This window comes from Euphorbia lathyris, chromosome 7 (assembly GCF_963576675.1).
Source record: "Euphorbia lathyris chromosome 7, ddEupLath1.1, whole genome shotgun sequence".
Lineage (NCBI taxonomy): Eukaryota > Viridiplantae > Streptophyta > Magnoliopsida > Malpighiales > Euphorbiaceae > Euphorbia > Euphorbia lathyris.
This window is the reverse complement of record NC_088916.1, coordinates 9,364,386-9,389,076: the sequence shown is the minus strand read 5'-3', so window position 1 is coordinate 9,389,076 and position 24,691 is coordinate 9,364,386. Positions and strand designations below refer to the sequence as shown.

General features: G+C 34.9%; 2 protein-coding genes and 3 non-coding genes across 5 annotated transcripts; 1 reads left to right on the top strand and 4 right to left on the bottom strand.

The window, feature by feature from the left end:
- Positions 1-460: 460 nt before the first annotated feature.
- LOC136200915 (fasciclin-like arabinogalactan protein 19) lies at positions 461-1,605 on the top strand. The gene has a single exon (XM_065991420.1). It carries the CDS (start codon positions 600-602, stop codon positions 1,422-1,424), a length of 825 nt encoding a protein of 274 aa, XP_065847492.1. The 5' UTR covers positions 461-599; the 3' UTR covers positions 1,425-1,605.
- Positions 1,606-9,433: 7,828 nt separating this feature from the next.
- On the bottom strand, positions 9,434-9,525 carry LOC136201794 (small nucleolar RNA R64/Z200 family). The gene has a single exon (XR_010674133.1). It is a non-coding gene; the product is annotated as a small nucleolar RNA R64/Z200 family (small nucleolar RNA).
- Positions 9,526-10,432: 907 nt separating this feature from the next.
- LOC136235659 (PKS-NRPS hybrid synthetase cheA-like) lies at positions 10,433-13,809 on the bottom strand. The gene is made up of 3 exons (XM_066025494.1): positions 12,502-13,809; positions 10,850-12,174; positions 10,433-10,763 (listed from the first exon to the last, which is right to left on the bottom strand). Exons 1-2 carry the CDS (start codon positions 12,541-12,543, stop codon positions 11,155-11,157), a joined length of 1,062 nt encoding a protein of 353 aa, XP_065881566.1. The 5' UTR covers positions 12,544-13,809; the 3' UTR covers positions 10,433-10,763; positions 10,850-11,154.
- On the bottom strand, positions 12,804-12,880 carry LOC136201791 (small nucleolar RNA Z199). The gene has a single exon (XR_010674130.1). It is a non-coding gene; the product is annotated as a small nucleolar RNA Z199 (small nucleolar RNA).
- Positions 13,419-13,506, bottom strand: LOC136201820 (small nucleolar RNA snoR116). The gene has a single exon (XR_010674158.1). It is a non-coding gene; the product is annotated as a small nucleolar RNA snoR116 (small nucleolar RNA).
- Positions 13,810-24,691: the final 10,882 nt, after the last annotated feature.

Genomic DNA, 24,691 nt, shown 5'->3' with positions numbered 1-24,691 from the left:
CTCATATTTTTATATGCCACTTTATTAATAAAGATAATAAAAACACGATTCAAACCTTTTAAATTTTTATAAATACATTACATAGACTTTCCGACAATTAGTGTTAACATACTAATATAAAAATGATATAAAATATTTAAAAATAGTATATCTTTTTATATTTTTAAAAGTTATTATTAATATATATAACATTTAACTCGAAAACACAATACAAAATCAACACTAACCCGAACAGATTAACATGATTAAGACATTAAAGTTTTTGAATTGGTATTTCAACACGAAATGATACTAACCCGAACAGATTAACACGATTATAACACTAAAGTTTTTGAATTGGGTTTGTGTTCACTTTTTTCAGCACGAACACGAAATGACACTACACGAACTGGACTACTAAACGATATTCCCCAGATCTAGCTTATTTGCCAGATCCACGCCTTTCCATTTTCGACTTTTTATAGCTTCCTCCTCACACTACTACTGCTACTGCTACTGAATCATTTAGTTAAAGAAAGAAAACTGATAACTGTTCCCGCCAAAACTAACTGAATCGCTCTCAAGAAAACTGATAACTGTTCCCGCCATCTCAATTCTCCATGATTTTCAATTCTTTCACCAAATCAATGGCGCCGATTCTCTTTCTCTTACTCTCCCTCACTCTGCTTTCCACTGCCTCCGCCAATGTCACCGTCCAGGAGCTGGACGCCGCCTTGTCCGCCCTCCGATCGCGAGGCTACACACTTTTCCCCAACGCTATCAGTACATCCGATATCGGCCTCCTATTGCTCTCTCTGAATTCGAGTTTCACTCTCTTCTCACCTCCGGACCTTCTGGTGTTCTCTCTCGACCTTTCCTCCACCGCCACCGACTATGTGCATTACCTCCTCCGCCACGTGGTCCCACACCGCCTCTCCATGGCCCAGTTACGAAGCATCAGAGGTAATAATCCCTACCTCGATACTCTAGTTACTCGTAACCGTCTGTTGATCGATAAGTCTGCTGTGGTTGTCGCAAACGGGACCGTTTTAGAGTCTGTTTTGGTGGATGGGGTTCGGGTCTTGAATCCGGATCTGTTTCTTGGGTCTTCTATTGCTGTTCATGGACTGGGAGGTATTCTTGTTTCGGAATTCGGATCCGGTGTGGAGGAGGGGAAGATTGATAATTTTGTAGATTCACCGGTTATGTCTCCTGTGGCGTGGGCGCCTGAACTGAACTCTCCAGCCCCTTCTCCGGCTGCTGAAAGGGGTGGGGATTTCATTATGGAGCCGAGGGGAAAGAAGATGGAAGGGCAGCAGAATCACAATCATAATCACAGGAAAGGGAATAATTTGGGTGTTCGCGCGAATCTTGGAGAGATTGGAGATGGAGAGGGAGTTGCAGATGGTGATTATGCTTTGTTTAGTCATCTATTTGGTGGCTGAGTTGCAGAGTACAGAGTCTTTGTTTGGGTGCTGAGAAAATGAATATTCATTTTCTTGATGTAGCTCTTTCTCAGCAATCAAACAGAAATTGAAATTTTGCTTGAATTTAGTGAAATTTTCTCGTTTCGCTGTAAATCTGTAGAATTGATTCTTGAAAACATTATGTTTTGGTTGGATAGAAATGGAAGTATAGATTTCAATCTTCAATCTTGTTATAGCTTTGATGATTGTGATTGGTTATTTCTAATGATGAAGTTTTTCTGTTTGACCCTTCTTTCCCTTAGTACGAAACATACAAGGCGTTTGTTAGAATGCTTGAAGGAATCCCTTGTAAGTTTTTCTTTGCCACTTTGTCATGTGATTCTGAATTGAGCTGAAGGTTTATAGTAATTATTGCCATTGGTATATGTGGCACCTGATTGGGCTTTTAATTGAAAAAATTTCGAGGTTTTAGTGGCAGAACAAAGCTGTGATATTAAACAGGTTAGAGAGTTCAGTACTTGAAAATTGAAGGGACTAAGGATTCTATTTATGATGAATTAGCATTTTCTGTGAAATATCATAGTATTTTGAATTGTCATTAGAGTAGAAATTCAGTTTGAAACTGAGGGGCAACACAGAAGAGCAAGTATATTTCGATATTGGCTTTTAAAAAGGTATATAGTGCTGCCTATCGTCGCATAAATACATGGTAAAGAAAGTAAACAATCTGGATAGAAGAAGGATAGTCGAGGAGAGGTCGATAGGGCAGGCTGGTTTCGTTCGGGTATATCAGACTTAATTTGGTATTTGACTTTTTTAGGTATTTGAGTTAATTTCGAAAGATGATCAAAGACATTTTTGTTGGTAGTGTTGATTTGTGTACTGAAGCAAGAAATGGTTTTTAGAAAATGAATATGTTCTATTTCTCTAACCGATGTTCAATTTCCAATTTCAAATGATCATTGCTTGTTTGTTGTATGCCTCTTTTCTTCTCTATCTCTATCTGTGTGCTTTTGTGTTGTAAAAATTATAATTAGAAAGCTGCTGGCATAGATAAGTAGTAATAAGCTGCAAAATATGATTCAACTTTTATATGTAGTTAATGTAGAAAAAGAATGAGTTAAGTGTCAAAATGGCCCCATAACTAATTGTCAGGTACTATTTGTGATGACAAAGCCATTTGGTAGTTTGGTTCCAATATTTGTGCATCAGTGCAATGCAATTTCTACTCAAAAAAATAAAGTCTGTTTACTTGTAACCTCTGCAATATGGTCAATTGTATCCATACAATCAGCATTCCTCACATTTGGAGGATATGTATTCACCAACACTAAGTTCATGATATTACTCCTATAATTGCTCATTTTGTTACTAATTATGACTTATTTTTATTCTTAGCTCTCTAAATTAGAGCATATCTAGAAAGAAAAATGAAATCCGATTTCATGGAATCTTGTTAGCTGATTTATCTTCTATATCTTATACTTTTGGCCATTGTAACCACTAACATGATATAAAAAAGGTCCGAACTGAGCATTATAAAGAATGATGTGTGTTTTGGTGACAACGGTCTATGGATATATCCATTTTATGTCAAAATGGATCCTTTTTTTTCATCGGATCCTTTAGAGTGTTCTCGCTTAGAAAGATTATCCTTGTCTTTGTTTATGTCTTGGGTTGAAGCAAATTACTATAATTCGTCCCCGTCTACGTATCAGTCGACATTTTTCACAAATTTTACGAACAGAGCAACATTACCTATTGATAAATCTCTAACTTTAGGTCTTTTTCAAATTGATTTAATTGAAAAATAAAATATCATCACGTGTATATCTAGGGACATTTTCTTTTCGACCCCTCCCCCCTTTATTGACTCCAATCGAACTCCCGTATCTGGTACTGCATGGTTCCACTCTGCAAGAACCCCGAATCATTCTCTTGAAGCTCATCCTCTTCATCATAAATGATCCGCTTGCCCCGAAATGACCTGGCCTGAAAAGCATCCTTTTTCTTGGCTCCGATTTTGTCTAATCTCATTCAAATTTCAAATTGCGCACGCAAATTTCGTGAATGCTCGGGAAAAAGGGGGCAAATCTATTTTATACCTGATAAGTACCAATACGCAATGGTGAGTTGACTCCATTTTATATGAGCGAACGCTATTTGCCCCGTTAGAGCGAGCTTAGAACTCTAAGACAGTATAGTTAGAACAGTTACTTTGTCTCGCATCTGAGACCTGCAAAAACAGTTATTTCTCTCGTAGACCTTCTCGGTAAAAAAGATCAAACCGATTATTATCAAAATGATTCGAACTTTTTCAAAGACCCAACATGCATTTTTTTTTGCATTGGGCTCATTCATTAACTGATAAAAATAATCAGTTAGTCTACCAAAATTCTCTTGAGGAGTGGTTCCCCATCCAGGAGCTACTTTACCATATTCCGAATTCAATGGTTTCAATAAATCCCCTATAACAGTTCGTCTTGGACCAGATCGAGAACTACCCTCCACACTTTGTGTAGCCATAAATCAGCTTTGCAGGTTATCTACATGACCAGATGGAGGGATCATCCTTGGCAGCAGAAGGCCAAAGTAGGAATCTGCCACAATAATAATATAGTGTAGTTGGTGTTGTGGACAAGAAAACAGCTATAGCCATAGATAAGCCTATGAATAATGGGTTAAACCTTCAAATGGAGTCAATTATAAAAATAATTTTCAATCTAGGGATAGGGATAGTTAAAATTTATTTTCTCACAAGGGGCTATTTTTTAACTCTAGTTAAAAATAAGTACTATTACGGTACTTTAGTCACCGTAATAGGCAAAAAAGTAATTTGCTTTACCCATTACGGCGGCGCAGCGCCGTAACGAGGCAAAGACAAGAGTTGCCAGTGGCTTCAAAGCCACTGCCAACTCATAGTTTATTATATAAATCTTTTTTTTTATAAAAAATTAATATATTAAATAAATTAAAAAGTATTTTATATTCTCTTCAAAAAAATATTTTATATTAATTTTTATATTGTTATAAATTTTATTTATTTTTTAAATTATTAAATTATATAAATTAAAAAGTATTTTATGTAAGCAATTGATATCATTTATTTATTTTTTGAATTACTTATTTCATCCGGTTATTATAACGGATAAAATTATTTCTCCAATTGATCCAACTTGTTAATATTAGGAGTAAAATTGCTCTTAACTGTCAATATTAGGGATAAAACTGTATCATTTTTTACGATAGGGGTAAAATTGCTCCTAACTGTAAACGTTAGAGTTATTTTTCCATCTTATCCATTTTGTTTAATTACCTATCCTGTTCAGTTATCTTAAACGAAAGGGTATAAAATTGACATATTCGCAGGCAGAGACGACTCCAGTATTTCAGAAGCCTTAAGCTGCTAGTTTTTATATTATATTTTTTTATAAATTAAATTAATTTTTTACTGAACAAAAAAAAATCAAATAAAAATCAAACTTTTAGAATAATTTGTAGACAACGAAACAATTAACAACTATTATTGTTAGAGTCAAACACAATCATGTGGTTTAAAAACTATTTTTGGCTAAGGTGCAAAAATACTGTATTTTGTACGAGTTGGACAAAAGAGAGATCGGTTTTGACTGTTATTTAACTGTCGCACTGGGCATTTCAAATAAATTTATTGATAAATTGAATCAGGGGCGAATCCAGGATTTCTCCCCCATGGGGGCAAACAATACGACTAAAATAATTTTTATCCAAAAAATAATAATTATAGAAAACCAGGGATCAAAGCTCAAGTTCAAGTAAAATAGTAGTAGAAATATCAAATCAAAATTCAAGTAAGAGCAAAAAAATACCAAAGCAGAGAGGCAAAGATCGGAGATGGAGTGCTGGACTAACGATCCAATTACGGAGAGATTGGCTTTCGATTTTGATTTAATCTTACTTAGGATTAAGGATTTCAATTTAGGCTTAAGAAGAAAGAGGAATTGAGGAAGAAGAACTAAAGATATTAAAGAGAGTAAGAGAGACCGATGATTTGTTTTAGGACCTATTTAGTTTTACATTTAAATATTTACTTTTTATTTTTTATTTATTTTTGTTGTAAATAAAACGACATAGTTCTAATTAAATAAAACGACGTTGTTTTGCTTTAAAACATAATTAAAAAAAATAAAAAAATTAAATTAAATTTAAAACCATTTTTCATCCTCAATTATAAAACCAGTAAACCCTAAACCTCCATTGATGAAGGGGGGCAAAGTTCTGAAACTTCAAAATTAATATCTGAACTTTTAAAAAACTACAAATGTCAGTGGAGGCAACTGCCCCCACTGCCCCCATGCTGGATTCCCCTTGAATTGAATCAGTTTCGTATATTTTTTGAAACTATATTAATAACACAGTAAATAGTTCGTTCATAAAAAAAATAAAAATAAATACTAATAAAAAATATATACACATAATTTTAATTTATTTAATATATTAACTTTTTTTTATATATAAAAAGGTTATAATATTATTTATGGGACCATTTTTAACTATGGGTTAAAAACAGCCCCTTATGAGGAAATAATTTTTAACCCTTCCTAAATAGAGAATTATTTTCTCAATTAACCTCATTTAAAGGTTTAACCCATGAATAATGAAATCAAGAACCTAGCCTAGCCTAGCATAGCCTACTTTGTTCAGCTATAGCAATACAGATGATCACATTGTTGGTTTATAGTTATGGATATTAATGGGAGATGAGATTGCAACTGATTCATCTTGTTTTTTATGATTAATTTAATACTATATTTGAAATCTTACTAGCTGAATCTGTACTTGTTATGTTGGTGGGATATAACTATAAACAAATCATTGTCCCCTGCCCTGTGCTTACAGCTGAAGCCATGCATATATATTTACAGCTTTTGATTCTCATGTTTTAATTATATTTATTGAGCTTCTGCACTATTTTAAAAATATGTATATATTTTGTTTTAAGGACAAACAAAAATGAATGTAATAAAGAGAAAAAAGTCTCAAGTGCTTGAAATTAATCCATAATTGGAAGAATAGAAGATAGCAAGCAGAGCTTATTGTTGTTTCTTTCTCACTGGATGAATACAAGTCCAAATTCAACCTTCTTATCTATGCATTTAGATGCCATTTCCTGAACAGCCATCTAATATCATAATATGGTACGTTATGGATAGCCACCTATTTGTATGTATATAGCCATAATGGACTTAGAGATGACCTTAGATATTTGCTTTTAATGTTAACTAGCATAACCTGGTAAGAGCAATTCTAGTGGTTGGACGGTTCCATACCCTCCAACCACTCCTCACCAATTTCTAAGAGCAATTCTAGTGGAGACGCTTTGAATGTGTTTTAAGCTCAAAAGATGTAGATAACCATTAGAGACATTATTTTCAAAATTAGTATGTTACCAAAATTGTGAGTGTACGGAGAGTTGAGGAGAGGATTGGACAGACAAAAATCTGTTTTGAGTCTTGAGATGCATGCAGGCTGGTAAAAGGCTAATCTGGCGCGTGTATGCCAGTTAGCTTGGCATGCATCTGTATCTGAATATAGTGGGTTGATGCGTAGTATTAAATGGATTATTAAAATTATTCAAACGGTAATAATATATTGAAACAGGTGATGTGGGTCCTATAAAAAAAAGTAAGAGAAGATATAGTGGGTTGTTATTTAGTGGAGATGTTTTGGTGGTGTTGCATCAAAGAGTTGTTTACACCGCTATAGGTGCTCTAACAACTCTTTCCACAAAACAACTTCAACCAAAAATCATATCTAGTGGTTAGTCACAATCATGGGTCCCACACGTCATATAATATTTAATTTTCTTTACTTTTAATCAATTAATCTATTTTATAATAATAATAAAATTGGAATCCATTTCAAATAAATATGTTAAGAGTAGAAGAGGGTTTAAATTGAATGTGATTTTTATGGATTTAAGTGTGATGTTTTATAGTATATAAAAAAAATATTACCGTTTTAATTCTACCGTTATTGGAAATAATAAAAAAACAATGAAAAGACTACACAACATCAATATTACCGTTGCATATCAAATAATTTTAAAATCCAAAAAAAAATATTATAATAAATAATCATTTAAAAATTAGATACAACAACGTTTTGTTATATTTTATATTATAAAAAGAAAAAATTGAGATACAGTAATGTTGGAGACATAGAAAAAATTGCGGAGATGGACGCGCCAAAATGGTTGCGTGAGTGGGACATTGCTTGGAGCATAGGAGGTGTAGAGCCAATTCTTTCATGCGCATCCTCTCTTCTTTCAGTGTTTTTTTCTTGGAGAGTCGCTGGATTGAGCGACTCGCCCAATCCCAATGATAACAAATTTTTCATTTCTAGTAGTTGGCAGTGTCTAGTTAATTACAGATTGATCCAATTCAGTACCATTTGAGTTGCTCTAAGCAACTTTATACACATTGCCTCTTTTCCCTTGTGAATGTCTTAGAATTTAATGGTACAAGCACTCAATTTTTTCTTTTTTTCATAACAGGTTCCATTGAGAAGCTCATTATGATTATATTGTGTCAAAATTAACAATGTAAAGACTGAAACATCCTTTGTTGTCGGTGATGAAGAGTTAATTCCTGCCTGTGCAAGAAAGGTAAATTTTATGCTATGATGGTTAAATATGTTCTGAGTTCTGAGCAATGTCATTTCCATTAGAAAATTCTATGTAACTATAATAGTTTGCATTTGTCAATATGAAGCTCACTAAGATTTGGTAATCAGTTGCTTGGGGCTTCAATGACCCTTCCTGGAGCCATGATACAGGTTGAGCTACTAGCCATTGTGTTTTTTACTATATTGCACTTTTGTTTTTTATTGAAATAATCTCCGGTATAGTTATCAAATTAAAGATATAATTTACCATATTTTTGAAAATGTCATATTTCATATTTTTGAAAATGTCATATTTCAAATTGGATGCTTTCTATGTTACTTTGTTTTTGACAAAGTACCATTACTTGGTGTGTTTTCACCATTGGATGATGGAGCATAAAATTAATCCAATGGTGAAAACACACAAAGTAATACTTACTTTGTAAAAAACAAAGTAAGCATAGCCTTTACCTTCAAATTGTAGTCCGTTCATTAAATCTCAATTTTTACATTTAATAATTAGTTTAATTTTTGTCTTTTGAAGTTACATTAAAGAAGTAAGATTCAAATATGATTTATGTTGAGAAGGTACATTTTGAAGTGATCCCAAATGATTTTACAGACAACTTCCAAATAAATATAGCCTACTTCTAATTTTTTTATTAGAAATGAATTGAAATAATGGAACAAAATAGAATAAAGAGCTTTTATTAAAAAAGATATAAATTTACAATTTTTTTACAAGATTAATTTCCTGTTACATTCGTACACAAATCCAAAGAGATGACATTGTTCTACCGAAGTTTTCTATTCCGCACTAAGAAAAGGCAACCGAAGAAATACTACAACAATACGATCAATTCGTTCCATAATTTTAAATCTTTTCTAAACAAATATTATTCCATCTTATCAACCAAATAAGCCTAAATTTAAAACTAACACCTCCTAGTAAAAACATCACAAGTGAAAATAATATTTCAATTCATTTGTCCGGCCCAACCCACATCCCCTGGACCAGGATTAGACATGAAAGTTTATTTTTAAATCCAATCAGATCCAGGCCCATTACAGACCGGCTCAGTCCAGCTCAGCCCATCTATTAATATTAGTTAATAAATTTATATATTATTATTTATTTTTAAGTATAAATTAACTTTTTATTATTAAAAGTTATATATATATATATTTAAATAGGCTTGTATCAGCTGGATCTGGAATTTGATTTTTAAACCCAAACCCAGTCCGAACCCATCTAAATTAACAACAGACTGGATTGGACTTGAACAGAATATTTTTAGACAAAAGCCCATTGGATCCAGCCCTAAAAAAAGGTATAATTTTGTAAGTGAAAAATCTTAAAAATATTAGTAAAAGATAAGCAAAGTCTGCTCAGAAATATGAATTTCATTCTCATTGATTAAATATCTCTGAAGTCTGACATGTGAATTGTTTCATAAGATCATCATAGCAGAAATTCAATTGCCAATTTGAATTATTTAATTACTAATTAAAAAACCATTAAATAAATATATTAATTAACAAGTATTGCTCTCATATTTTATGTTAAGCTTTCTGCTTATGTTATCAATTCAGAATAGCGTATATACCCCTGATTAGGCTCAAAATCATAAAAAGTCCATTTATCAAAATTTTCTCCGGAAACAAACAGAAAATCATTCGAGCAAAATGAGAGAGATCAGAGTGTGCTATAGGTAAAGTGGGCGACTATATACCGCACTAAAATTCCGGTTCACCGCCCTGTATTGACCTTTTTGCCCTTCTCATTATTTCAAACATAAGTTTTGAAATTCCAAATCCTCTCAACATCTTTTCCATTCTAAAAAAAACCGACCAAAAACGAGATGGCACGAAGAGGAGGCATCGGCAAAGGATACATGGGTATTACGGTAAGTATTTCCATAAAAAAATTATCAAAATCGTGAATAATCGGGCCGAAATTCGGGATTAAAATCCCAGAATTTCGCCTAGGCGGGCGCCGGAATCCATCTCCACCTACGGTGGAACGCATAGTTCATGCGTTCCACTGTAGGAGGAGATGCAGCGTGTCGAGCGATCCACCCTAAGGTGGATCGCACGGCACACGCGCTCCACCGTAAGGCGGAGCGCGCAGCGCATGCGATCCACCTTCCACTTAAGGTGGAACGCGTACAACGCATGCGCTCCACCTTATGGTGGGGCGCATGCACCACCCGTTTGGCCTAAGGGCCAAACATTAGCGGCGCACTGGTCGGCCCTAAGGCCGACTGGTGCGCCGCACCCGTTTGGCCCTTAGGGCAGGTGGTGTAAACCACCCGCCCAGGGCAAATTTTGAATTTTTTTAAAAAAAAATTGCACGAACCGGACGTAGGCAAACCCGAACATATAGAAAAAAAAATTATGTTAAATTGAATATACCTTATAAATAAATAATATTACAGGATAAGGAGGGAGCTGACCCTAGACGCACGTCTTCACGTCCTGTTACTGCATCTGCTCGGTGGGACCGGGAGGAGCAGCAGCGGTTTATGACGGACGCCCGGAGGGCACATGCTGCACAGGCGGAGCGTGCTGAGGGACGGGATGAGGCGGCTGGTATAGACATGGACGGGGATGCTTCTATGCATCGTCCTAGTGCTGATACTATCCCCATAGATCGTGACGTTGTGACGAGGGGTCGAGACGGACGATTTTCTTCTACCGCAGCATCTTCTTCTGGTAAGAGAAATTAAAAAATGTGTTTATTTGTATTTGTGTTAATCGTGATTATTGAAAAATATACTTAAAAAATTAATGTCTACCGTTTGCTGTAATTTCAGGTAGCAGCAAGCGATCGAGGAATGTAGAGGATGACTGGGTTGTGAAGGACCCCGTCCCCGGGGGTCCATTTGATGGTGCTGTGATCCCGAGCTTTTTGAAATATTACGCATTACGGATGGGTCGGCTTTAGAGACTTGGTCCACTAAGGACTTAAAATATCGCTGCTCCTCGTTCAGATCATTACGCCCGTCATTTTCATCAGTGTGACCATGATTGATTAAAAGTGTTCTCCAAAACACGTGAACACTCTCAGAACTGATCATTTGTTCCAGATCACAAGCTCGTTTCAGTTCACATGCACATGGTATCTTATGCGATCTTCCACATCCTTATTAATATGCCAAGTGCATAACAAGTGCGCTGCTTGTGGAAAAACTTCTTGTATCGTCTTTAATAACCCAAGCTCCCTGTCACTAACAACAACGGTCGGGTTAAGATCATCCCCAAGCAAAATCTTCAGCCTTTGCAAAATCCAACGATAGTTCCCTTCGATCTCGTCTTTAACAATAGCATACGCTATCTTGAAGTTATTATTGCATGGCGTCATCCCAATAATCTCAACAAACGGCATTTTGTACTTGTTTGTTTTGTACGTTGAATCAATGCCGATGTACCAGTGGTAAGTCCTGAACATATCAACTGACTCTAGATGTGCCATGAACACATGCGTTATCACATCTGAATCAGCCTGTGTGTAATTGACATATTTGTTCTCCACAGCAATATGGTAGAATTGACTAGCCAGGTCTCTACCTTCAAACGCGTCCCTCCTCATTTTGTCCCTGTAATTATATATGTGTTTAATTACTGAATTGTCCTCTGGGTGTTTTTCTTTAACTGCTGCTAAAATAGCACAAGGCTTTGCTTGAGCTGAAGACATATCACACACAATTTGTTTAGATGCGATACTGAGTCCGCTCATTTGCCGACTTCCCTCTGGATACATACGCATTGTATGGTTATGCATTCCAGTTAACCCAGCCTTAGCCTTTATCCCCCATCCTGAAAGGTCTGCATGTTGATAGGCTTTAATCTGAAATTTACATCGGCACGCTTTAGTTTTACTTTTCCTAATTGCAGGATCTTCATCATTTTTCACAACACCTCTATATCGTTCACCCCGTGAACAGCGCAACAACTTCTGTTTACCCTCATTTTTGTGCGAAGATATTACAAGCTCAAACCCATTCTGAATAGCTATCTTTTTTGCCCAATCAATAGCATCCTGACTGGAGGGGAAAACGGTATCCGTTATAAAACGCGAACTATAATCAATGTTATCGGGGTTCCAATCTTCTATCGGTACCTGAATATACAAAAAAATTTATATTAAAATTAAAAAAAAAAATACTTCAGGCCTATTTCTCCCGTTCGAAATTAGTTCGGGACAATTTCTGCCCACTTTTGCCTGAACGGGCAGCGCGTACTGCCCGTTCCAAAGGTGGAACGGGTGGCACGTACCACCCGTTCCATGGGTGGAGCGGGTGTCGATTACCACCCGTTCCTTAGGCCGATCGGGTAGTTCATCCGATCGGCCTAAGGAACGGGTGGTAATCGCCACCCACCCAGGCAAAATTCGAATAAAAAAAAATAAAAAAATGATTAATAATGTTTTTAATTCTCGTAATATTACCTCGTGTTCGAACTCATTGTCTTCGGGAATGTTTTGATCCATTTTTTTCAAATCCGGGATTTGTGCTCGGGAGAGAAAACTAGAGAGAGTTTTTAAGGTTTTAGGGGGAAAAAAAGTGGCAAGGGTAAAATGGTCAAAACAGTGCGGTGAAACGGAAATTAAGGGCAGTATTTAGCAATACCCATAGGTAAATCAGTCACGGTGAAATCAGAAACACGGACCAATAAGTTACTCATCATATCTAATAGAAACACTAATTAAAAAGGTTTAGCAAGAGAAAACAGAAAATTGGATCAAAAATCAATCATCAGAGACTTAAATACCATGAATCATGGAACGAATCCATCATATTGTTGCAGTATTTCTTCATCATATGATTAAGATAAGATTAAATAATTGAATCGAAGGCAATGTAGGAACATTTTGAATGCACAAACCTCACTAGATACAAAGGCAGTGACAGGATCTAGAACCTAATTTCATATCGGCAACGTACAGCACTAAATACACCATAGAAAAAGTGGATCAGAGACTCTAATTTGTTGCCTTAAAGAACTTAAAAAAACAAGAAATGGAGAAGATCTGGGAACTACTGAATGCATAAGCCTCAAATAGTGAGAAAAATGCTAGAATCTGAGCACCAGATCCCTTTCTGCAAGGTTACATAACTGTAATCGCTATCCATCAAAACAGAGACTCTAAATTGTTGCCTTAAAACAACCCTTAACAAAAACAAAAATGGAGTAAATGTGGGAACTACTGAATGCATAAACCTCAAATAGTGAGAAAAATGCTAGAATCTGAGCACCTAATCCATTTCGGCAACGTACAGCACTAAAATCGCTATAGATTGAAGCAATTCAGAGACTCTAAATTGTTGCCATTCTCCACAATTAAACAAACATCATAAAATTGAGAGGCTCAGAAAGTAGTAATTGATGAACATCAACGAGCTTCGAAAAGCTCTCATAGTTTGATGGTATGTAAAATCAATCATCAATGCCCCAATTAATTTGAGAAAAAACATATATATGAAACAAAAGAGAAGAAAAAACAAGACATCAGTGAAAAGATTCGATACATCAATTGAGACATCATCAGATGGTACGGACAAACCTAGAATGGATCATAGGCCCGTCCTTCAATCGATATGAAGGACTCAAACCTTGCGAACGAAATGAATAAGCAAAAAAGAAGAGAAAACTCGGATTATGTCCTTCGAACGACGTCGCTGCCGTTGCTAGCAGACGCCGAGCACACTGCCGGTGGGGAAACGGCGGCAGTCATGGAGAAAGGATCCAGGTGAGATGTAGTTTAGGGTTGAGACCCTAACTCTGTAAGTGGGGTATAAATACATCCAAATATAAATCTTAGCCATCCATTTCTTTAAAAACGGATGGTCCAGATTTGTCTAGAAAATCTAAATGGATTTGGATTGGATCCATAAAACCCAATCCACCCTATTAATCCCAAATAAGCCCAGCCTCCTTTTCACAAAATCCAAATTACATCTAATTAGTTTTTAATTATTTCATTTTTTTTTATTTAAAAGCCTTTTTTTTTACCCTATTGACGATTTTCCTAAAAAGCATGGTAGTATACCATGGAGGCAAATCGGTTAATGAATATGCTATATAAGTTTATGCTATAATCATATATACGAACTATCGTTACCACGAAACATTTCTAAAAATATTAATATACTCCGAAAAGTGATTTACATAGTTAAATTTGCATTTATGTAATTTCGACACCACTTCGATCTATCCTACTTGTAGCCAATGATATGGTTATGTTATAACCATAACCCCAAGCTTCCCAAAATCGACATTTTTAAAAATATAACAGTACGTCATCTACCTCCATCGGTCAATGAACCCGCTACACATGGTACTATGACCTTATGCATGTTTATTTAAGATAAAATTTCATAAGCGTCAATGAAAGGTTTGAATGAACACAATTAGTAATTCTCTAAAGCAATGTTGAAATGAATATGTAAAAACAAGAATGTAGGAATATAACAGTACCAATTTATCGGATGGGGTAGGGTGAGATTTTATCTCTTCCTCACAAGTAACTAGAAATCGAACTTAGAATCATCACAGACCACTACCTTGTCTGGACCACTCGAAAGGGTCAGTTCCGAATCCAATCGATGTCCAATCAGACCGTCAAACTGATTGGTAGCGACTCAAAAACCCAATGGACCAATCTCCTTAGAGGGATAGTCTAGCTCCATTGATAAACCAGTAAGGCGGGAGCAATGGAAGAGGAATGGTTCACGATTCGCAGGCACATGCGCGACAACAACCATTATTATTAGACTAACCATATAAAGAAGAGTTTTGTTTCTTCTTTCAGCAACTCCATTTTGTTGCGGAGTATGCAGTATTGATAACTAATGTTTAATTCTCTTTTCATCACATAAAGCTTGAAATTCATCTGAGAGGTATTCTCGACCTTGATCAGTTCCCAAAGCTTTTATATTTCTATCTAATTGGTTTTCAACAAGATTCATGAATTTTTTGAAACAACTCAAAGCTTCTGACTTATGAGAAATTAGATAAATATGACTATATATAGTATAGACATCGATAAAGGTAATGAAATAGTAGGCAACATGCATAGCCTTTATGTTCATTGGACCACATACATCAGAATGGATTAACTACAAGGGATAGTCAACTATGGTGACTTTTCCAAATGATTGTCTAAACAATTTTCTTTTAAGGCATGAGCAACAACGATGCAATTCCACTTTATTTAGATTACCTAATAAACATTCTTTCGCGAGACGGTTCATTCTATCAGGTCATATATGATTTAGTCTCGCATGCCATAACATTACTATTACTTTCTAGATCGATGCCAAGAACAGTTAAACCATTTGATATAAAAACCGGAACCATAAAACGTATTTCTTAAACACATCTTTAAAGAATTATCTCTAAAATGGAAATTGAATCTTAATTTCATTAGGACAGTTACAGAAATGTGATTTCTTTTTATTTTCGGAACGAACAAGACATCATGTAGGATTAGAGTTCGACGTTCTCGTAGGTTTAGTCTATAAGTTCTGATCCCTTTGATCTCCCTCTAAGTACCTATGGCTGAGATTTTTTTTTGAAAAACTCTCATTTTTTAGGACATGTTTGAGCTACATGATGTCCAATAGAACATGCGACTGATTCCGTCCTTTCTCGACACCTGCCAATATCTCTTGCCTCATTTAATTCTAAACACATAACTTCCATTTGTGAAGCATGCTCAGCTCGAAGGGTGTTCATTGATTTTTGAACAGATCCTATATTGTAGATGAACAAATCAACTACTTCGTCCAATCGTCCATAAAGCTTTGTTGCTTTGGATCCAATGACCCGAGACAAGTAGGGCCGTCTTAAACATTTTAGGGGCCCTGTGCTAAATGAAAAAAAAATTGGACCCTATTCATTAAAAAAATTAACAATTTCATACCTTTAACTTGATTTTTAACATGATAAATATAAAAACAATTAAGTAAATTAGATATTGTATAATAATAATAAAAAAATTAGGCCCCTTAAGACTCTAAGCACGTTAATTTTCTAGATAAATTAACATTCACTTAATTTTTTACATAATAATTAATAATAGTAATTTATTTAGATTTTATAATAAAACAATTTGGGCCCCTTTAAATTTGGGGCCCTATGCGGCAGAACTCCTTGTACACCCTTCTCCTACTCCCATAGAGACAAGCATCGACTCTAATACAAAGTTGGAGTAACCATTAAAGGTGTTATTGGATGATTATTAGAATCCATTACGCCACGATGATGTGTAGCTGATGTGCTTGGTATATCTTCAGCTCTCTAACTAGGCTGAATCACAAGATGAATAACATGAACCGTTTTCTACGAAAAGCATTCACATTCACCGCACCAAATGATGTCTTTATTTATGAACTCCGCATCTTGATTGCTTCTGGTGACCCGAGGCAACAAGAAATAGTGAAAAAAAGGCTGGAATCTGACGAACCCTCTCTAATGCTTAAGTCAATAAGGGTACTAATAAGTACAAAATGATCTTGAAAGTAGTTAGATAATACTCAAAAAAGTTATATGCCTGAAGCTCTGAAATCAAGACTATTTATAGATAATTTATTTACATAAAGTTTGTGTATCTTGACACGTGGCAACTTTTGATTGGGTTTCAGAACCTATGTTTTTTGTTCAATACTAAATGAGAGTTGGGGAGCGTGCATTTGGGATCGAGGATGACTATTGGTCCATGTGTCCACTTGGACAGCTCCCAAAGAGGTTGTCTTCAATAGCTGAACGACATAACTCGAATCTACTTCAATCCAAAGATGTTTCTACCTTCGAGACCAAGCTAAACAGATGGTGAACATAACCCCTTCTAACTCAGCCTCGAAGGGTAAGCAGAAAAGTGAATGCACCGTATGGAAAACCTCAAGCATTTCGAAAAATATCGCCAACTCCTATAGAAGTCCCAGTCACCGGCACATCCATATTTATATAATATATTATAGGGTTAATTACAAAAAGTACCATGTGGTTTGACCGATTTGTGATGTGGTACCTGTGGTATTTTTTTACAAACACAACCTTGTGGTTGTCACCGTTAACAAAATCAAGGAAACGGCAGTTTGACTGTTAAATCATAGGGGCAATTTCGGAAACAAATATTTTTGACTTTTTTTTTTTACTTTTTGGTTGACTTTTCTCTCTCGCCTCTTTCTTCTTCTTCTTCTTCTCTGTAACGATTTTTTTCTTTCTCACTTCTTCTTCTTCTTCTTTTTCTTCTTCCTTTTCTTTTTCTTTTCTTCTTCTTCTCTCTTCTTTTTTTATCGATTTCACCATGCCCACTTCTCATTCTTCATCATCTTCTTCTTCCTTCATCATAATCATCTTCTTCTTCTTCCTTTCTCTTATTCTTCTTCCTTTCTTCTCTTCTTCTTTCCCATTTCTTCTTCTTCTTCTTCCCCGTTTCTTCTTCTTCCTTTTTTTCTTTTCTTTTTTTAATTTTGGAAATTCCAGAATTCTAGAAATTCCAGAATTATGGAATTTCCAGAATTCTGTAAATTTTAGGATGTAAAAAAAAGAAAATAAAGAGGAGAAGAAGAAAAAGAAGAAGAAGAAGAGAGGAGGAAAAAGAAGAAAAGAGAAGAAGAAGAAGAAGAAGAAGAAGAAGAAGAAGAAGAAGAAGAAAGGAGGAGAAGAAGAAGAAGAAGAAGAAGAAGAAGAAGAAAGGAGAAGAAGAAAAGAAAGAAAGAAAGAAAGAAAGAAGAAGAAATCGATACAGAAGAAGAAGAGAGGAGAGAGAGAGAGAAAGAAAAAATAAAAAAAATAAAAAAAATAAAAATTTTAATTTCCCAGAATACCCCCATGCCATGTCAGCAATTTAACATAATTTTGGCAGTTTCCTTGATTTTGTTAACGGTGATAACCATATGGTTGTGTTTGCAAAAAAAAAAAAAAAATACCACAAGTACCACATCGCAAATCGGCCAAACCACAAGATATTTTTTTTTATAATTAACCCTATATTATACAATAATTTTTCTAATATATATCAGTTAATTTATAATTTAACATTTTACTAAAATAAAAACATAATATTTTTATATTTTTCTCAAAGTTTTCAATAATATTCATTAGTTTAATTGTTAATTTTAAGCTATTTAATTTTAAATAAAAATCTAATTTTCAAAAACATAATAGTAAATTTCATGGTTGTCAAAACCGGACCGGTCAAAGAACATGAAAAGACAAACGATCACAGGTTAGAGATTCAACCGTGGTCTAACTAGGGTTGAAAAAATCTTGTGAAAATTATACACTTATTCATATTTAACCTTATAACATAGTAAAATATTAAGAAAATCAATAAAAATTATACTAGTGATAATATTTTTTTGTTTAAAAAAAAGTAATAATATTTTTTAATGCTAATAATTAATAAATTTAATATGATAAACTATAATATATATATATATATATATATATATAAATTGAAAAATAAATATATGCTTTTTATTTTAAATAGTTATTATTATTATTATTATATTAAAATTAAGTATAATAAAATAGTAATTTATATTTTATAATACAATCTAAATTGTTTTAAATTTTATTTTGTATATTAAATTTTAAATACAAAAATAAAATTCAATATATTTAAAGTATAAAATAAATTTTATAGAAATATAAAACAAAAAAATACAAAAGCTGACACTAGATAATATATTATTAGTTCGGCTAGGTGATCTATATTAAACTAGTAAGCGAGACTTCATTATTATAGGATAGGATACATAATTTTTAAATAATTGTTTTTAGCATCTTTCATTTTTCAAAATGGGTTGGTTACATGGTTTGTAATGCATACCATTGTCTAATGAATGTTCATTTATGTTATACATTTTTGTTTTGACTTGATTAAAATATTTTTTAAATAATAAAATAATTTGAAATGCCGACCCAAAAAAAAAAAATTTGAAATAAAAGGTGATTGCGAAACATTCTAGTGTTCTATAAATACCATCCTAGTGAAGAACTTTAACCATAGGCAACTCTTACTAGTTGTGGAGATTGAATTGCTGATCAATATGTTAAGATATTGTTTTTTTTTTTTGGGAAAAGAAAGTGATAACAATCCAAATTATTCTTGAATAAGGAATAAGAGAAAATTAATAGAAATAATGGCAAATCATTATTCATTCTAAAAGAGATATTTATGCATGATTAATATGAAATTAATGACAATTATTGCAGGGGTGAATATATAAATAATGAAGAAAATGAAGGAGTTTCTAGCATTATGCCACATCACGTGGACCATGGCGAGATACACCATAACGAGATACGCCCGATGAGAGCGAGTAGTGGAGACCCGCCATAGCTCTCAAGCAGAGCATACATACGCCTTGACGGATCAAAGAATACGAAAAGACGCCTTTATTACCATCCATGAATGGGAATAAATACAATTAAATGGTAATTAATAGCCATTAAAGGGGAATAAAGACTTGACTGTTCGAATACCTCAACTCTGAGGGTTTCGATGCTAAATGCTGGGATTAATGGAGAATTGATAGCAATCAAAGATGAGTAATGACACGACTCTTCACCTGCTTCCCCATTAATGCTGAAGGTTACAGAAACCTATATAAATACCCCAGCTTCCTAGGATCAAAGGTACACTTACTGATTCTCTACTTTTGTGCTTACAGTTTATTCTCAGAAATATTACTGACTTTGGCATCGGAGTGTCCCCGGCCGATCCCAACGGCGCCTCACATGGAAGTGCTCCGATCAAGGATTTTTCCACAAGTTATCAATTGGTGCGATGATCGTGGATCTCTAACAAACAGAAGATCACAAAATCTTGAATGTATAGAGTTTCACAAAGAACAAAATAATGGAGTCAACAGAATAGAAATCACAATCTCAAACTTTGGCTCAATCAGTACAACAAATCTATCCAAAGATACAGTTCTCCATATATTGGTGGGAAAGAGTTTTCTACATTAAATCTGGAATTTTATGATGAAAAAGATAAGTTTCCTCCCCTTTCTTATTCAATTTTTAATTAAAGAAAATTGAGATCCCTCACTATTATAAAGTGCTATGAATATCATTACATGTTATTATGATAAATCTAATAAACTGTGAAAGATGAAGTCATAGACACAAATCTTTCATTAAATCTTGCATGCTTACTATGCCCTCATATTTTTATGCATGACAAAGTGTAATATGATATTATCATTGAATTGGTACAAACGCATGTATAAGACCTGTAATCTTGGGATTTACAAAAAAAAATCATTCATTCAATGTGATTTTATCATTTGATATTAAAATATCATAAAAGGGCTCATGTAATTACAAATGATTTAGATCTGGTCGGTCTTTTAGATGAACATGCATATAACTATTAGAAAAAATTACAAAAAAATCATATTTGGTTTTTCCTTGTACAATTCACCATCTATATATGGTTTTTCTCCTATATAGTACTTTTAATATCAGAAATTCATATTTTTGAATATTGTTTTGTCAAACAGTTATTTCATTCCCTTTTTTGCAAGGATGTGTCAATTCATATAAAAACTGTTTATTTGACATTGTTAGAATTTCTGTTATCAACACAAGAGACTTGAAAATATTGAGTCTATTTGTAATTATCTTGTAATTGTCCCTAACTATTAAGGCCATTATGGGCTGATGAATTACCAAATTGGATAAACAAAACTTTCATGTCCTGAGCTAACTACAAAATAGTGCAAGTGTCGGTTTCGGATCAGAACATTAATTTATGCAAAATTCTTAGGATATACATGAGAATTCCTTAAAGATTGGAGGATTGTATGTGAAGGTAGGTGAGAGTGGATTTTAAATAATTTTCCTTACACTCCAAATTGGAGGAGAATCATGATACATGTATTTTTCTTCCAAAATTACCCTTTCTCTTTTATTTTATTCGTACAAATGAAATGATATAAGAGTAATTTTATATGTAACTATATTATTAAATCATCACTTACCTTTCTTTAATTACACCTCATTCAAATGAGGCTTTAATGATCTTTGAATGTCATTAATGTATGGATGCACAATATTAATTGCAAGTAAATAGCAACTATGTAAGATATCTTACCCAATATAGAATGTCATAACTTTTATGACGTTTAAAATAAATATGCTATCTTGGATATTAATGCGCATTGAAATACAAAAGGACATTATTCTTAAACCATTATCATTATGGTTATTTATTAAGAATTCATTATGATATTCATGTGCAGTAGCAATCTTTATGGTTATGACCGTTATACATGATATTATTATTAAAACAAGCACGATTAAAATTCTATTATGAATTTGTTTGACATATAATATTTACTCGGTTTTATCCTTTGACTAAGCTCATTCTAGAGTCAGGGACCAACGTGAAGGAATTATTAAGTTGATTCCAAGATGAACTAAAAATTCCATAAAGAGACATTGCATTATACATGATATTTGCCAACAAGGTCAATGCAAACAGTCTTTTGCTATGAACTATGTTCCGTGGATCAAGCCACTGATCCCCAAGGTAAGTGAATATAGCTTTATGCCTTACCATAATCTTTTAATAATGGATAGGGTATGCCCCACTTCTGGAGTTCTTTCAGTGCTAACCCACAGGTACAAGGGAGTTGCTAATACTACAACCAGTGCAAACACTGATATGAAAAATAAAGCTCAATCCAAAGAAGTGTATATGAAGAGTCACTTCAGAAAAATTCCTTGACTATGTCATTGGCCAAAAAGGAGTTAGAGCAAATCCAGATAAAATAAAAGCCTTGCGAGGAAAAAGGTGAAAAGAGCGCCTAAATAAAAGCCATGCGAGGAAAAAGGTGAAAAGAGCGCCTAAATGAAAACCCCACAATGGGTGAGAAAGATCCAGAGGTTGAACGGGCGGATCATCATACTAGAAAGATTGTCAACAAGCATATCAAAGTATAAAACAATTCCTAGCAGAACCACCCTTGATGAGCAGACCAATCTGAAGGGGAGACCTGCATTTGTATCAATCTGTCATGGATAAAGCTATATGCACCGTGGTTATTCAAGAAGAAGAAGGTCAGCAGTTCTCCATCTATTATGTTAGCAAAATGTTGAAGGATGTGGAGACAAGATATTCGAAGCTAGATAAAATGGCTCCCATGGTTGTGACAACATCCATCCGCGTTAAACCATAGCTCCAAGTATAACCTCAACATGATCGATATCAAGATCAAGAGCTGGATTTACCATCACGATTCAACATTGAACACACGGATGATGAGATTGAAAGACGAGGGCATACCGCTCTAGATAGACAAGAGAACAATGCAGAAAGATATGCCATCCAGTTAATAGGAATTCGCCATTCACAGCACAGATCTTGAGGTACGAGGCGGACAGAATGTTTAAAGCTTCCAACTTGCCACAATATAAAGGAGAAGAGTCAATATAAACGGGACATTACATATCCCAAACCCAAAGGAGGGGAGCATGTAACCGTTGGAAGAAACGCCAAAGCGTACTACAGGTTGGCCACCACACTGAAGCTTGCTGGGAGCTGGCAAACTAGATAGCTTTGTCCAGAATAACAAATAATAAGATGACAAGCAGAAGACAGATCCCAAAAATAAATTCAAAAGTGTCATTAATGTCATAGCAGATGGACCAGTGTATCAGCCACCCGTGGAAAAAGCAAAAATATCCGCTCTGGATAAAATATCCCTCCATTGCTCCTTTTACAGAAACAGGTCCAGTAATCTCTCCACATGCAGATGCATTGGTAGTAACAATGGCAATTCAAGGATGGGAGATAAAATAAAGCGAGTAAAGACACGGGCAGTTCTCGCAATGTCATCACCAAAGGTGCATTCGCCAAACTAAAGGTTGATCCGATCCAAATAGAAACAACCATTGTTGACATCATTGGAGTGACGGGTCACACTATCCAGACCAAGGGCCAGAGGTTGCAGCCCTAATTTCCATCCGTCGTCTGACAATGTACATTCCCACCAGCAAAGGAGGAGTAATGATTAGCGGGAACCAAAAGGTGGCTAAAGAGACTTATACTCGGCGTCACTATCAATCCGCCCACAATCCAAAGAGGACGAAGGTGAGAAATATTAACTTGTCACTACAGCTTTGGGTGACACAGAAACGCTCCTTATTGCTGATGGAAAGCGGGTGCGGATCGCCAAAGGATTAAAACTTGAGATCAAAGAGGATGTTAAAAAAGTTCTCATTGAGTCTGAAAGCGTATTTACATAGGAGAATGATATCCCCACAGGAATAAGCCCAGATGTGATTACTCATAAGTTAAACATCATTGAGGATGCGGTTCTAGTTGCTCAGAAAAGACGGAACCATGGGCCTAAAAATCAGTATTTTTACATATTCTTATATGTGCATTAAACTGTTATAGTATCCTATATTTTATAATTTATTCTTTCTCGCCATACTTCTTATATTCATTTGCCTAGCCTTTAGTGCTGATATACGCCCAGTGGCTGGCGAATGAAAAGTTCCACAGGTGGATCAATTACCTCAAAGATAGGACAATTGATCCCATCACGGGCGGATCCCCTTTCCATAAAGATAAGAAGCACAGACCCTCAGGAGCTTTCAAATGAGCTCAACTCTCTCCTCAAAGACAGGAAAAGGATTGACCACCATCAAAAGCGGGTTAAAATCGTCTCAAACATGAGATCATTACACCCTCAACTTTCTCCTCAAAGATAGGAGAACGCTCTCATGGGCGGATCCATCTTTAGATGATCACCATTCGAGAAAGAGTTAAAACATTCCTTGGACGCAAGGACTTTACACTCTCTCACTCCCTTCCCAAAGAAGGGTTCACAAGTCCTACGGGCGGATCGCTTCACCTCAAAGATAGGTAGCAAGTTGATCCCCTAGGCAGCTTTACTTCCTCTAGAAGGAATAGAACAGCTTCAAACCTTCACAAAGGTTCGCACAACGGAGTATGGCTGGCCACCTACTCCATATTAAATCCTACAAACTTATATATTTACTTACGCAAATGTAAAAGTAAATGGCGACCATAAGGATTAAAACAATTGTACTTAAGTTTTACAAACAATCGGACAATAATCTCAGCGGCGGATCGATCTACCTCAAAGATAGGAAACAATTGATTGCCGTCAGAGACAGAGTTAAAACATTTCTCAGACGTGAGAACTTTACACTCTCAAATACTCTTCCCAAAGAAGAGTCTCAAGACCTGGCGGCGGATCGATTCACCTCAAAGATAGGAAGCAAATCGATCGCCTAAGGCAGCTTTACTTCCTCACCAGGAATAAAAGCTTCTAAACCTTCACAAAGGTTCACACCTTGGGGTACGGCTGGCCACCTACCCTAAACAATTAGAGAAATCCTAAACCAGATTCTAGAAAATTACTTGCTAAAAGATATAATGCATTAGTAAAAATAGTTCTGGAAAGCAAAGGGTTCATCCAACTAATGAAGCCTCGTCTTCATCTCCAAATAATGAAGCCTCGTCTTCATCTCCAACTAATAAAGTCTCGTCTTCATCCAATTAATGAAATCTCATCTTTATCCAAACAATGAAGTCTCGTTTTCATCAAAGTAATGAATCCGCATCTTCATCATAGAAATAA

What these genes read in the sequence shown, in the direction of transcription:
- LOC136200915 (XM_065991420.1), top strand. Translation starts at nt 600, where the DNA reads ATGATTTTCAATTCTTTCACCAAATCAATGGCGCCGATTCTCTTTCTC.
- LOC136235659 (XM_066025494.1), bottom strand. Translation starts at nt 12,543, where the DNA reads ATGGATCAAAACATTCCCGAAGACAATGAGTTCGAACACGAG. An exon ending in ACAATGAGTTCGAACACGAG is followed by an intron (nt 12,175 to 12,501) that starts GTAATATTACGA and finishes TTGTATATTCAG; the next exon opens with GTACCGATAGAAGATTGGAA.